General features: G+C 33.3%; 1 protein-coding gene across 9 annotated transcripts in view; it reads left to right on the top strand.

The window, feature by feature from the left end:
- Nucleotides 1-14,904, top strand: part of LOC128205821 (transmembrane protein 47-like) — a 59,301-nt gene extending 44,397 nt beyond the window's left edge. For 8 of the 9 annotated variants that reach the window (XM_052907815.1, XM_052907816.1, XM_052907817.1 and 5 more), the window contains 2 exons: nt 10,907-11,050; nt 12,426-14,904. In XM_052907815.1, the coding sequence (XP_052763775.1) occupies nt 10,907-11,050; nt 12,426-12,613 (332 nt within the window). In that variant the 3' untranslated portion in view covers nt 12,614-14,904. Of the gene's footprint in view, nt 1-6,419; nt 6,823-10,906; nt 11,051-12,425 lie in introns of those variants that run through there. The other variant, XM_052907821.1, reaches the window with a different exon arrangement.
- Nucleotides 14,905-15,013: the final 109 nt, after the last annotated feature.

The raw sequence follows: 15,013 nt of genomic DNA, 5'->3' as shown, positions 1-15,013 counted from the left end.
GTTGCAGTTGTGAAGGGTATATCGAATGAATGTTATCTGTAAACACAGGATTATCTAAACTTAGAATATCATCAATATTTAAAACTTCAATGACATCTGTGCATGTCCAATAGATATATTTATCTGAGCGATCATTAGAAAAAAGGCCTTTTTAACATTAACTGCCACGTAAGTAGTTTTCTCCCTCGCAAAAGTTTTTTCGATGAGAGGAATCAATTTATTTGTAACTAAAGATTGTGGAATAGATGTATAGAGCGTTGAAAAGTCATAAGTATTAAGTACTGAGACTTTATACCGTCTATTTTCAAAATCATTAACTGAATCTAAAGAATTATTGATAGACCAAAAGAGATTAATTCCAGAATTCTCATAAACTTTACTACATAATTTTTCACATGAAACTTTATAGCAGTTAAACAGGATGTTAGTAAAATTGAAACTTGTTTAGTAGAGCAAGAAATAGAATTAACAATAACTTATGCATCATAGGCAACCTGTGTATTGTAGGAATGTTTTTATGATCATCATTCAAAAGAACTTGAAATTTAGCATTATAATCAATATGCTTTTTAATAACACTTCCTTCGTCGAGTTGGCTAGAAATGTAAGTTCTGGAAGATTGTAACTCTCCAATAATAGTATGTAGGGATTTGATATCCATTATCAACTTTGGAGTTATCGAAATATACTTTGGGGGAAGTGCCAACGGATTATTGTTGAAAAACTCTATTTTCTGATCTATTAGGTACAATATTTTATTCATCCACGGTATTAAGGCATTTGGTTCAACCCCCTTTCTCTTTTGTACCAGCTTTTACTATATTTGGATAAGGAAACTGCCAATTCTAATTTACATGTATGGAAATAATTTTCAGATGCTATCCGGTATTTAGGACCTTTATTAAGCAATTTTCTAAGAAGGTTATTTTTAATAAAAGAAAAACAATCCTGTAACAATATGCCCAACATGGTCGTAGCGGCACATGGAGACAATACAATCTCATGAAGAAGGTGTATTTGCGGAAATATCATCTTCTGATACTACTTTATTATAATTAAATATGAAATTTCTAATAGGCTTTTTATATTTGTAACATATCATTGGCATTTCTTTATTCTTAAAGTATTGTGGAATGCATTTTTTTCTACATTTTTTATTCTTAAATAAATTATTTAGATTAAGAAGATATATACCCTTGTTGCTAAAAGAAAGTTTAATGCGATATCTTTTGCTAGTATCAACATTTTCAATTGTGGGATGAAGGTAATGTTTAGTATATCCATTAACGATACATAGCGTTCATACTTCGGATCAGTTCTTAAAATTATATTATCAGCTTCCCTATCAAGTGACCGTAAAAAAGTTAAAGTTAATGAAAGGGAACATAAATAGAAAGAAACCGATGTTGGCCATTTTGTACTATTACATTGCTCCATATCAATTGTTCTACGTTGTTTTCTTTTAATGTTTCCATAATTCTCTTGCCTTGTGATCTCTTACGCTTTCTTTCTTTAAATAATGAAAAAAATATCAATATTATTACATTTCGAAATATTACCTACATTAAATATGTTATCATTTAGTCCAAGCGGATATGGAGTTTGCAAGCGTTTAATCCAGTTAAGTTCTGCAATGCATCTTGCTTTAAATTTTTATAAGAATTACTTTCTTTATCTGTAAATATAAGGTGTTCAACTGAATGAATGGTTAATTTATCTAAGCTATGTCCCGTCTTGTAAAAATGTTGATATAGAAAATTTAAGGAGTTATTATTTTTTTGATTTTATAAACATGTTCACATAATCGGGCTTTCAATGGCCTCCCTGTCTGTCCTACATACTGTATTCCACAAGTATCTACATTTCAAGTTAGAACATAAATAATATTAGATGATTTGATAAAGCCTGTTGATAAACATATGGTTATATTAAGACCTTACTGATTTGTTGGGAGAAATAACTGCTGATTCACACTGTCAGAATGTCTTCTGTTATTCTCCCTTGCATCTGTATCCATTGCTTTTATTTCATAACGTACATGCGCTTCCAAGCTTGAAATGGGAAATGTATGAAATGGTAGGTGATTCACACAGTAACTTTTCATTGAACAACATGAATGAAAGGAACGAAAAGTCGTACGTAGTACAACGCAAAACAATAAACGCTGATGGTTGGTTGCTGCTCGCCATTAACGCGATGGTCTCCCTTAAACACATATTGATCTATGGGCCTTCAAGCCTAATGCTATTACGAAAATTATCGGGTGATTATCGCATACGGCGAGATGAAAAATAGTTTTAATCTCTAAAAAATGTTTATCATTACCGTTTATTTCCTATCCGCGATACCTAGTCTAAGAATGTCCTTTTTTACTTTCTGGTACCGAAAGTTAAGGCGGGTGTGGTTTTTGTCAGGTCGCATTACATCTTGGTCGATTCGCTGCAGTTTTCCATAGCAACGACACCGTCTGCAGCGAATTATTGTTGAAATTCTTAGACAACAATGTAGCACAAAATCCTAAGGGTATTGTATCGGTTTTACCGGTACCAAAATTGTTTTGTATTCAAATTTCATTTAAAATTACACATTGTCTCATTTCATATCACGTTTTAAAAAAATAACTAAATAGGTTGAAAATCAAGTCTACATGTTTTAAAAAAAAGTTTCTTTCCAATGAAAAGCATGAAATATCTTACAATTTTCAATATATTTAACTAGGATACAATTATTATAACAAGTCATTGCTGTGTTTTTTGAAATCGGATTTTTTGAATGTATTTGAAAATTATTGTATAGGTCATGTTATGAAATCCATAATATTTTATTTCCTCTTAATGTCGTTGACAGATGTAGAAAAATAAATGAGTACTTTCCGTCAAATACATTATTTTTGAAGTTACAGCATTGAAATTTGGATCACATGTATAGTTTTGAAATTCTCAATGTTGTTCTCGGATGACATTGACTATGACCTTTTAACCTAGTTCCTTATTTTTGAACTACAGCAACATAATTTGCTAAACACACAGTGATGAGGGTGGATCCAAGATTGCCAGTATACTGGGCGATCTTTAGGGCGTAAGCCACAACACCCGAATCGATACATATATGTTTGTGGTAACGTGCATTTCGGTGAACTATAATTCTTATACGGGCTCTTTCAAATAACAAGTACGATTACGTAGAAAGTGACGAGTTATTCTTGCATAGACGCTTAATAAAAAAGAAAGTTATCATTGCGAGGGGTTTTAACTTCTGAGCAACAAATTATCAATATCTTCAAAATAAGTTAAACTTCACACACTTGAATTTGAAGTTGAAGTTTATACATATGAAAGGGTTCAAAACTATCGAGATGTATTTGAAACACTCCACACGCTTCCTAAAATGATCAGAGGTATATGATATTGCTAAAATAAAAAGACAGGAGGTATTCCCTTGGCCATTTATGTGGATGAAAGAAAGCCTACAATTACCGGCACTCGAGACATCACTTGCTTCTTAGGAAGGTTTCTATGTTAGCCTCATGTAATGGAATTTCAGACTTGTAAGCGGAGGTTGTTGTTTATCTGCACGTTATTGGTTTTACTGAATCTCTATATTTAAGCGTTAAACAAGGGATTAATTCAAAGGTGTATTTAAAATCATGCGACAGAAAAACAATCGAAGTAATGTGAGAAGACAAAATATTTAACTATCATGTTATCAATCGTTTTTGTTTTGACGGATGTTTATTTCAATGGTTAATTAAAGGTTCGTATTCATTGTATTGGAGAATGTTAGGGTCGAGTGTATAAAACTTGAACATGTTGTCAATGGTTTATTTTCGGTCAGTTAGCATTTTTAATAATTTAATTGGTAAATAGTAAGCATTGGATAGATTTTCATCAAGAAACAATTTAGCTTATTTTGACCAAATCAAAGATTTAACCATCATTAACAGTAATTTTATAATAATGTATTCCGTTCATGTATATGTGAAGTATCGGTTTTGTACTTTAAAAGACGTCCTAGAATTTATTAGATAAACAAAATGGAAAATATTTACTAAAACAAGATGTTAGAAACTGCCATAAGAAAAAATGTTTATCGAGTAACTACTGCGGAGTATGAAATTTGACATCATGTGTAAGCACTAAACGATTCATATGGCTCGTTTTAACTTACACAGCGATATTCATAAGCTTTTTGACTAACAAGCTTAACAACTGGTGTCAGAAACGTGAAGCATAACGTGAACAGTGTGCAATACGAATTATGAAGTCATATTTAGAAAATGTAGCGTTTATATTACTGGTTATAACTGATGCAGCGATATTTATCAGCTTTGTGACCCCGTACTGGGTGGTTTCTGACGGTGACCTGACAAAAGGTCATGTCCATATCGGCCTTTTTGCCACATGTGAAAAAGACACATGTACAGTGATTTACAATGACGGACGGATTGAAAATGTGCTTCCAGGTAATTTGAGTGTGTGTGCTTCACGATATGGTTAAATATTACGTTCGACAGGTTCTATTACATTAATTTTACCGTCATCAGGTATCGGCTCTTTAAGAAATGGATATATATATTGTTATTAGGATTTACAGCGTTTATATTACACGTGTTAACATTTACTATACATGAACAATAAAAGTATTTGAGACTTTCGCTGATAATCGACGCCTTTTTTACAAAAATAATTATGTTTACCATAACGCTATCGAAGTGACTGATTTTGAACTTTCCACATAAAAAATAATCGTTTCAATATGTTTTCAATGTTTAAAACATGTCAGTAAAATATCCCACAATCTCATAATTACGCAACTTTTGGCAGAACGTGTTTGTATATAAATTGTATAAACGCGCACATGCACCGGTTAAAGCCGAGTTTCACCATACAACGTGATTAACTATAGAAAATGGCGTACGTCGGAACGATTGATTTTATTGAACATATGTTTTGTATAGTATTTGGTAAGTCCGTTGTTATTTCTTTAATTCCAACTTAATTACTTAGCTGAAATAGGGAATGAACTTGAGTCAATTTAAGAATGAACAGCAGACATTAATTTTGTTGTGAATCCAGGTTTAGCAAACCAAAGAAGACTGCAATCTCATATATACAACAGGGTAATACATGTTGAGATAACCGAGAACTCATTAAGCACAAACTGTACAGCTATTGGAGATGTATTAGAAATAATATTTGCGCAATGCAGCCGTACTACGAAATTGGTAAAGTAGACCTTGAACTCTCAATCAGCACCAGCTGTGAAAACCATTAACAGTGCTTTCAGCTTTTTTGTAAGGCCAGACAAACACTGTGTTGAGTCAGGTAGTTTTTCAGACTACTTAGATATTATTTCTGGGAGGAAGAACGTTGGGAATCACAAACATACATCACAAGAATGATATGGTTCCAGTCTGCGTTGTTATTTTAAATTAGTAGCTAAGGACTTTCCTTATAGAAATTTTAATGATTAATGAAAAGTACACTTCATTTGGAACTAATGTGAACACGTTAAAATATAACCGCATAATATTATTATGAAACTTTACGAACTAATTTTACTAAAGCACCGCCATACATACGAGGCTCGTTGTATGTCGGAGATGGCCGAGGTGTTCCGATTAGTATTACTCAAGACAGCAATGTCTGTTTGATCAATGATAATAATGGAATTATTAGAAGAAAATGAGGAAATGTCTCCCGTTACCGTCATAAGCGGGGGTTTTTTATTTGCAAAAATCACTAAGCCGTCAAAATGTTATGATTAAAAGGACCATTGCTAATATGAAACATAAAACTATTATTCAATGTTGTTCATCTTTTTCTAGCAATGCCTGTGCGTCTTAAATAAGCTCACGTATTTTATGCTGGTATTGTGTTTATCTTATGTCGTCTTGCATGGTGTATCTACCCTTATTGCATGGACAATGTTTTTGATACTTGTCATAATGTTTGTTTAAAAGTTAACAACAATTTTTCTGCTATATTAAAACATTTAAAACACGACTAGACAGTTCAACAATCAAACATTTTTTTGGGGTTTGGCCCTCTTTCTCGTAAATTATGTTTGTTCACCCTACACTCAAGAACTGATAGATCCGCAAGAATTTCTCGCAGATTTGCAAAATGATAAAAACTAAACCTCTCGATTGTTCTCCTATTAAAACTGGATGCTTTCTCTCATGGCAACAATAATTGTGCATGGTTTGAACTATTTAATCATCGTGAGTTGCAAATGCCAGGTTCGCTTTTCGATAGAAATTACCCATTTCCCTTCGGCAAGAGACGTTTAAGTTGTAACAATATCCTGATGTTTCTATTACATTTCAAATCCATGGATTTCATTGTTTATTGTGTAAAATTCTTCATTGCTAACAGTTGTATTCTCCTGGGAGAGTTATAGGAGTGTTAACTAGATTATAAAGTATACGGGTAATGTGCTATTTTTAAAGTACAGTCTGGTTTACTTTCAAAATGTACAAGAAATGTGATTTAGTACATTTTTTCCATTATTCTTTTATGAAAATATAACAAAATAAACAGTCTTAGAACTGCATTGGGTTAAGAATAAATCGGTGTTATGTCACATGACATTTGCAGTGACAAACTACTCGTGACGTAATGTCTCTTTTGGAAAACCTTGGATTTATATGTCTTGTTATTACTGTGGCGACCATGTTTATCAGTTTTGTGACGCCATATTGGGTAGTGGATGATGGTGATTATATCATGAAACCGGTGCACAAAGGTTTGTTAGCGAATTGTGAGGAGGACATGTGTACTTGGATTTTTAAGGATGAAAGGATTAGCAGAGAGTTTCCAGGTAGAGCGTTTCTTTGGTTGTTGTACGTTTTCAATTATGTTCTGTTTATAAATTGGTGTTATTAATTCTCTTAAAATAGAATATCGCTCAAACCGATGCCAGATGGTGTAATGGATCTCTGACAATTAACCGTTCCAGTCAAACATGGTGTAATGTTTTGATGTTGTTTATTTTTTACCCTTTAGCCTCTTGTTATTAATTTTCGTGTTGGTTTCGCACTGATAACGATGAAAACGTATCATGATCTCCAAATATGTCGTTAAAGCCAGTTTGGCATTGCTAATAAATGTATTATTCTACATTGAGAGATAAAAGCCCGTTTAATGATAAAATAAAGGTATACTCAGTATGATGAAAGAAGCTTTGATTTTACATCGACATTCAAACATTAAAGTAATTTACAGAGACACAGTTTGATTCCATGTCTAAAACTTCAAAATAATCTAATTTGGTGTTCGCACTTTTTTGTATTCTGCTTATGCCCCCCTTGACGGTAAAAATCTACGTGGTATTTTGGACCCAAAGTGTAGTCAGTCTTCTTTAACCCCGTCCATTTTAAGGCGGACAGTTGCGGAATTGTGTAAGCAATTGAAATGGATTTACTTTTACTAACGCAAAGAGACAGTAGAGAAGCTTCAATATAACGAACAGTTTGTGTTCAATCCGTATCAACACAACAAATGTATAAACGTTTGGATTATGAGATAACCGATGTATGTTTATAAAAAATACATAATTCAATTACCGTTAGGAGAGCGCTGATTTCTCCTTTATACATTAAACGCTTCTTTCATTTTTTTCCGCTTAAAAATGAAGGATCAACAAAAACACGCACGATCAGGCACCGCAATTTAATTGATGGCATGAACAGTTTTATTGGTAATAAAACAAACAAATACAAAGATACAAATATCGGATAATCATACGATAGAGTACCGTCGATACAGGTATTTTTATTTTGCATACGAAAGTTATTTTGTAGTTCCATCATAAATATGATGCTCGGATGCAAAATTAGAACAATCTGCAGTATGTCAGACACAGTTTGTTGTTTCATGATATTTGTCCTTGGCATAATTTCCTTGCAGTTTTACAGTACGCATAGGTTAGCGAATTGTGGTGCCGTTGTGTGTACTTAGATTTACGACTTAAAAAAAGATGTGCGGATCCAGGAGTTTACATTAGATGGGCGCAAATTTGTTCGTACGACCCTCCTCATAATTGTTGGAATGTAAGAAGGTGGTTTGGGGAAACAAGATGGCCATTTCAAAAGTGACATGCTGTACACTTGTGTGTTTTATTCATATGTGTTTCACTTTGACAATTTAGGCGTTGGTTTTAAGTATGTTTTCAAAGAAAACACTTTTTTCATACTGATGAAAAATTGTTTATAAGTTGTTGTTCCTACTTTAGCATTTAACAGTATCTTGCATTACATAAATAGAAGTTAAATGGACCTTATATAACAATTCATATCATCCCTTGTTGACAATATAAATCTGATAACATTGTCAGATACTAAGAGACACTTGATGACTATTTACGAGATAGGGTTCATGTTTTACAGCGCCACTTTAAGCTAAATAATTTAACCGTGATGACAAGTTTTATTTTAAGCTAAAACGATCAGTTTAAAAGCCTTGAGAGCTTCATTTTGCTGTTTAATCAAACATACACTATTATAGTGCTTAGAACAGTAATAGAATAGAGCAAACGTTTGAATACATAGAGATTGAGTAGGTTTTACTGAAAACATCTTAAACGAGAAAAAGCACCGTGTTGCCGTTTTTGATAGTATAATTCGACTTGACAGTAATATTACTTTGTAGGCGGCGTTGTGAAAAAATGAGCTATTTATATGCCGATAAACGAAACGTTTCTGCGTTGGTTTCCTACTTTCTACCGTTGCTTTGAACTCTATACGGGAGATCCTGTGCATATACCAATACAAAATGATGTATGAAAATGGCAGTCTTTTTTTGAGATAGGAACTGGTCATTGGCGGCAGTTATAATTTCAACACTGGGAACGCTCCCTATGTTTGGTTAAAACGATATTCTACTTCCAAAGAAGTATTATTTGATATAGAATAACAGGGCGAAAATACTAAGTATTTTGATGAAACCAATAAAGCACAAACGATTTTAACTATCGAAGTGCTAACCACCGTTTAGGTATAACTCATATACTCAGGTTTAGGAATACTACATACAAGTATCTATAAAACGCTTTTTACCAATTATTTTCGATGGCCATCTTATACGGAATTACTAAAATTATAAGAAAAAGCGACATATTGAATTTATACAGCCAAACATTAACTTATACCCGATTCTCATTCATCCGCAAAATCTGTGCATACACTTAAAACACACAAACTGTGCGACTGATGTATTATTGTGTAACATTTAAAGATCATTTCACTTTTACCATCTAAAATTGATCTATTTCTAAGATATTTAAATTAGGCGAACTCATGTCATAATAGGAAAACATAATGATGCTGGAAAACTTTAAAGAATATCATCTTGTTGGTTAATTTGCACTTGTACTCAAATGTGCTTAATTTAGCGTTCCTAACATTTGTTATCGGTATATCGCAAATAGACCTGACTAGATTCTCTGTTCGTATGTATTAGTCTTTTTTGCTGCAACTTTAATTTGCACCTTAAATCTTGCCTTAGGAAATTGAATATACCAAGTCTACACAGCCAGTCAGAATGCCCATTGCCAAACAATGTTGTATTTTGAGGAAATTTCTTACAATGTTGTCACGACATTGTAACATGGTCGTTCGTGTTGTATTTGTGATTTTCAAGCACGATGACTTGATTTTCTCAATATTCGTCGTTGCCATGGCCGTGGTGCTTCATGTGTAACTTCTGATGTTGGCCATATATTGAAAACCTTTCAAGATATTGACATGTCACTTGCTAACTATGCATTTAATTTGACTATCACATATGTGAGGCTTCTTATCAATTCGCCTCACTAGATCTTAGCATTTTTGGAGAGATGCCCTTCGGTCAACTCTTAATAGAGGAAGGCTGGCACCCGCTCGGGGTTCACTATAGTTTTACTATATTAGGAAAGATGACGTTTAATCAACTGTGAATGAAGGAGTGTGAGAAACTCGGGGTGCTCTTAATACGATATTTCAGCTATATTTCGAGAAATACAGTTTCATCAACTGTGAAGGGAGTAAGGTTTCAAACCTCGTAAGGTGTTTTTATATTGTAGAATGCAAAGTTAGCTTGAAATCGCACGTTTCATCATGTTCAAAACTAAAAAATATGAGTCCAAACTAGCGATAATAAGACGATATTTGCAATATGAAATAAATATTGTCAATCATAAAATAAAATTAAAAACAATGTATCCGAATAATTCCTCTATCAATCGTATTTTACATGAAGAACGTATTTCTCAACCTTTGTTTGTTCTGATGTCACAAGACATATTTGTTTTTATGTTGTGGTCGTAGAATTTAACAGTTTTACTCTTGTTTCTGTTGTTACTTAAGATATAAAAACATTCGAATAAGTTGACAACTGGCGTTTCATGGTACTTTTGGTTCTATTCAAAACTACATTGTTGGTTTGAGCCAGAATAACACTATCAGTTTTATTGTAAATACATGATGTCAAAATAATGTTGTACAGAGTGTGTCTTCTTTTATATTTTTCGAAGTTCAATTTAAAATATTCTATGAATGAAATAACATCCAACTATGCATGGACCATCTCCACATTGTAGAATGGTTTTGTTCTCAACTTATACTACATGCAGCTGTTCTGTAAACAGATGTGTGTAGTGTAATATACTTCCTTTCAACACAATTCAACTTCAGTTGCTTGCCCGTGTAATAATCCGTGCATACTTCTCCTTTTGGTAACACTTATTTCTTACATAGCCATCGCCATGCCTAATTATTTACACAGCATTTAAGCGCAGGGCTTGATGCCAGTGACTCCGTCCATGGGACTCCTCTCTCTCCTGGTAACCACCGCTCTCTGTGTAGCGGTTGATTCAGCTTAAAATTTATATAATTATTATAACAAGCCTAAATTATTTCTATTTTCAGCATGGTTCAAAGCGACGCAGGGCTTGATGTCAGTGGCCCTGGCTCTTGGACTTATTGCTCTCCTGGTGGCCACCCTTTCCCTGTGCTGTACGTGCCACAGCTGTAACCCTCACCATCCAATATGTGGATTCCTCATCATCGCATGTGAGTATTCTAAGGAGTTATAACGAAATGTTTGTAATTGCTATTGAATGATTCTGAATAAGTCTGCGATTGCTTTGCCTTTTTGAAATGTCCTCTGTCTAAGTTCACATTTGACATTATTTGTCGTTTTATGATAGTGTTATAAAATAAATAAGGAATGAAATGTACACTGGAAGAAAACGTAACCAAAACCTGTTTAATGGACTGCCAAGACTGCGTTTCATCTTTCAGCAAGTATAAGGGTTTTTACTCTGTCATAAAAAAGGTATTTATCTTGGAAAACAAAATATTCATATTGTCGTATTTGTTATCGGACATATAAACGTGTGAAACGATGAAACTATTTCCGAAACCAATAAATAGCTCAATTCATTTTACAGTTATCACGTGTGTTCCAAATGTGTTTTTTTTTTCGTCCTAGAACTGATAGCATCTGGAAATAATTTCATCATATTTTCTGTGCACTTGTTCCTGAACTATTACAAGCCTATCGATTGTGCACCTGCGTCAGCGTCCAAATTGCTGGGAATATGTAGAACTCGGGTAGCGGAGACCGTAAGAACTACACGTCAATCATCGGTGTCTACATTACTGTCAAATTGAGTGTTTACTGTATATCTTCGTTTCGGAAACACTTCGTCTAATACGGCCTTAATTCCATGAAAAGTGTCACTTTTATATCCATTATTTGGTTCATGCCGTGGAATATGAACTTGTCATTTGAATAGCAAACAAATGATAAAAAACGGCTTCCAGAATTATGATGTGGCCCCATTTTACTTTTTGAGTCACTTTATGTAGATTAATAAGAAAACCATAAAAAAACGTTTTGTCTGGTAAGTTTTTAAGTGTATCTCTTTACAACGTAAACGATTACTGAAAGTTCCAGAAATTGTGATTATGCACGCTTCAATAGAAGATAGTTAGGTATTTGAATATGATATTGCATGAACAAATTTATTATACGCGTATTTAAGTTTTCAGCATTATACACTCTTAAACCCGGGGTATTTTAATGATAGAACTGTTGAAACTATGACAGAGTAATTCATTATTAATGGTACAATTTACAGCCACATACATTTTATTATGGAATCAAACCTAGCAATTTGAATTGCATCGCTCTATTATACATGGCCACGTTTCAAGAATCAAGTCAATGTCAGGATTAAATTGAAACCAGTAGATAAATTGAAACCCGGTTTCTGCGCCTTATATCAAGCAAAGATTGCCTCGAATAAGCAAATATGATATAGTGGTCAGAGATGAACACAGAGAAGATTTCCAGCCAGCTAAAAGCACGCGATGTCTTTACCAGCTCAATTTGATAAAAACTAAAAAAAATAACAAATAAAAGCATGTTGTTTACTTTCAGCTGTGTCTATAGCGGTAGCCATCGTGGTTTTCGGGATTAAGGCGAAGAATGAATGGGGCATCGACTTCCAGATGGAACTTATGTCTAGCGGCCGCTTTGGGTGGTCATTTTGGACGGCAGTAGGTGCCGCGGCCAGCGCCCTGCTGACTTCTACCATCTACTGTTGTATGGACAGAAAGAGACACTAAATAGAGCAGTTTAACGGATGAAGGCGAAACGGTTCTATCTGCATTTTTATTTTGCTCTTCTTCGCTAATCAGGTTACCGTCTTGTCTAAGACTGATGAAATTGAAAGCAAATCGTGTAAATATTGTTAACACGCTGGTAATACATTTAGTATATATTTTATTTTAAATCCAAAAAGTCATTTACATTACAACAAATGTTATATAATGCTATGCTATACACTAGAAGAAAATACGAAAACGATTTATATGCATGTAGGGAAAAAACATTTTTATAAATACAAATTAATCACCAGTGTACAGATAGTTTCAACACATTTCAGCTAGTTCTGGCAGTTATTATAATTATCTTGTGGTTAATTTTGTTATGATAGATTACGTCATGTTTATAAATAACTACCAATCAGAATGCGCGAAATGCTACTAGAGTCATTATAATCAAGACTACTTAAATGTAATGTCACATGGAACCTTTTCGCTTTCGCTCCCGATTTTTGAATTGTCTAGGTAGATAGTATGTATATTTTACAGTTTATTATTTTGAAAACTGTTTATGTATGTCTCATATTTACAGCTGTATATACAAGTGTGTGTGAAAAGTGTTTCATTTCATGTTCATTTTATATATCATTAGCTGTGCATACAAAGCTAAGATAGATATTATGTCAATAAAGAAATAGTTTTATATATGGCTATTTTACTAGTCTTCTACTAAGACGCATTTAATATATTGTGCTATGTGTATCTTTTCTGTATTCATAATACTTTCATCCACTGGTTTTGTTTTATATCTCATCTTGTGCAAAACAATCGTTGAAATCCAAATCAAATATTACGGTGCCACAAATATAAAGACGTGCATATTGATGAAAAAATCAATATTTTTTTCAAATATTTGGCATCGTAATTTTGCGAATGTTTTTATTTGAGAATTTAATATGTTTCCCGTGTCAGTGGTTCCATCTAATGAACGACCAAGCGACACAATATCAAGTGAATGTCATGGATCAAATTAAAAGTTTTACTTGCAAAATAAAATAATCATTGATAAAACTGACAAGTAAAGATTTTAGTTAGGAAACAGATTTGAATCTATTGTACGAAACGTGCTTCGAATACAACCAATCGTACCAGTTATATGTGTTATCGATTACGTACACAGGTTGTTATATAACAGTAAAAATGGTTCATAAAATGATTCCAGATTGCGTTAGTTTGTTTGAGAAACTTTGAGAAGTCGATGACTATATCTCAGGATGTGCATGCTCGTATTGATCCGTATCACATGTGTGTACAGTCTAAATCCTTGAAATACAGTTGATAAGGATAACACGTTATGTGCGAATGTGTAACCACTGCGTCCCCCACTTGGGTACTTTATGTTTATGCATACCCTAACGGAAAAAAACTTCATACATATACCAAGGTAAAATTGAATGACACAATCTCTTTTTTATGAATATTCATGAGGCATGGAGACAGACCTTCTTCCAATGAAATCGCATGTTACATTAAATATAATTAAATAATCCTATACTGTCAGTCGTCTCCATAGGCGAGTATTACGAAACTGTTCAAACCAAAGTAATCTTAGTAGCAGAATATTGTTTGAGTGTCTGTGCATATGTTCGCTGGTTCATTGCGGATCAAATCAAACTACTTCATTTATTGTTCATGATGGCGAGATTGTCTTTGCCAAATCGTCCACGGTACAGATCGAAGCATAGCGCAGTAGTGTATAGGGGGTTTGCGACGATCAACGGAGTCTGGCGTTGAAAAAAGTATAATATATTTATTTGTTGGAACGTCTCCTTCATCAGATAATGAATTTTTTTATTTTATTGTTTAAACGCGGTTATAGAATAAAGATTTCAAATATATTTCTTTACAAAGCGTTTCAAACTGAAGACAAGGATCCTATATCAAACCATCTTGCGTTGTTAAGCGGGAGAAGTTTTTCGCATGCGCAATAGCTACGTGTGATACGGAATCAGAAAACGCAGTGTGTATAATAAAGATTTCTTTTTCCGGTTTGAACATTTTATGATTGAGTCAAGCAATGTCTAAGACGGAATTGTAACAGTAAGGAAAAAAATACTTGAGTTATTTTCTCTTGCAGATGATTAGCGATTTCTTAGTTTACCAACAAAAACATATACATTATATAGTATATCTGTATATTTTGTTTTTAAAAGATAACGTGCCTTCAGTTGTTTACATTTTCAAATGTTTTTGTATGTTTTTGTTTAGTTTTCTCAATTAATAGTCATAATAAATGTGCATAATAATGTCAAGCTTCTTTTTTCAAAATAACAAAAAAGTTACTAAACAAACACAAGTGGAAAAAAAAAACGATATTCCATTAGGATTCAACTGTTTAATCTAATTTTTAGGGTCCAGATA

The sequence above is a fragment of the Mya arenaria genome, chromosome 10 (genome assembly GCF_026914265.1).
Source record: "Mya arenaria isolate MELC-2E11 chromosome 10, ASM2691426v1".
NCBI classification, from domain to species: Eukaryota; Metazoa; Mollusca; class Bivalvia; order Myida; family Myidae; genus Mya; species Mya arenaria.
Note: the sequence above shows the minus strand (reverse complement) of the source record. Positions and strands in the feature narration are given on the sequence as shown.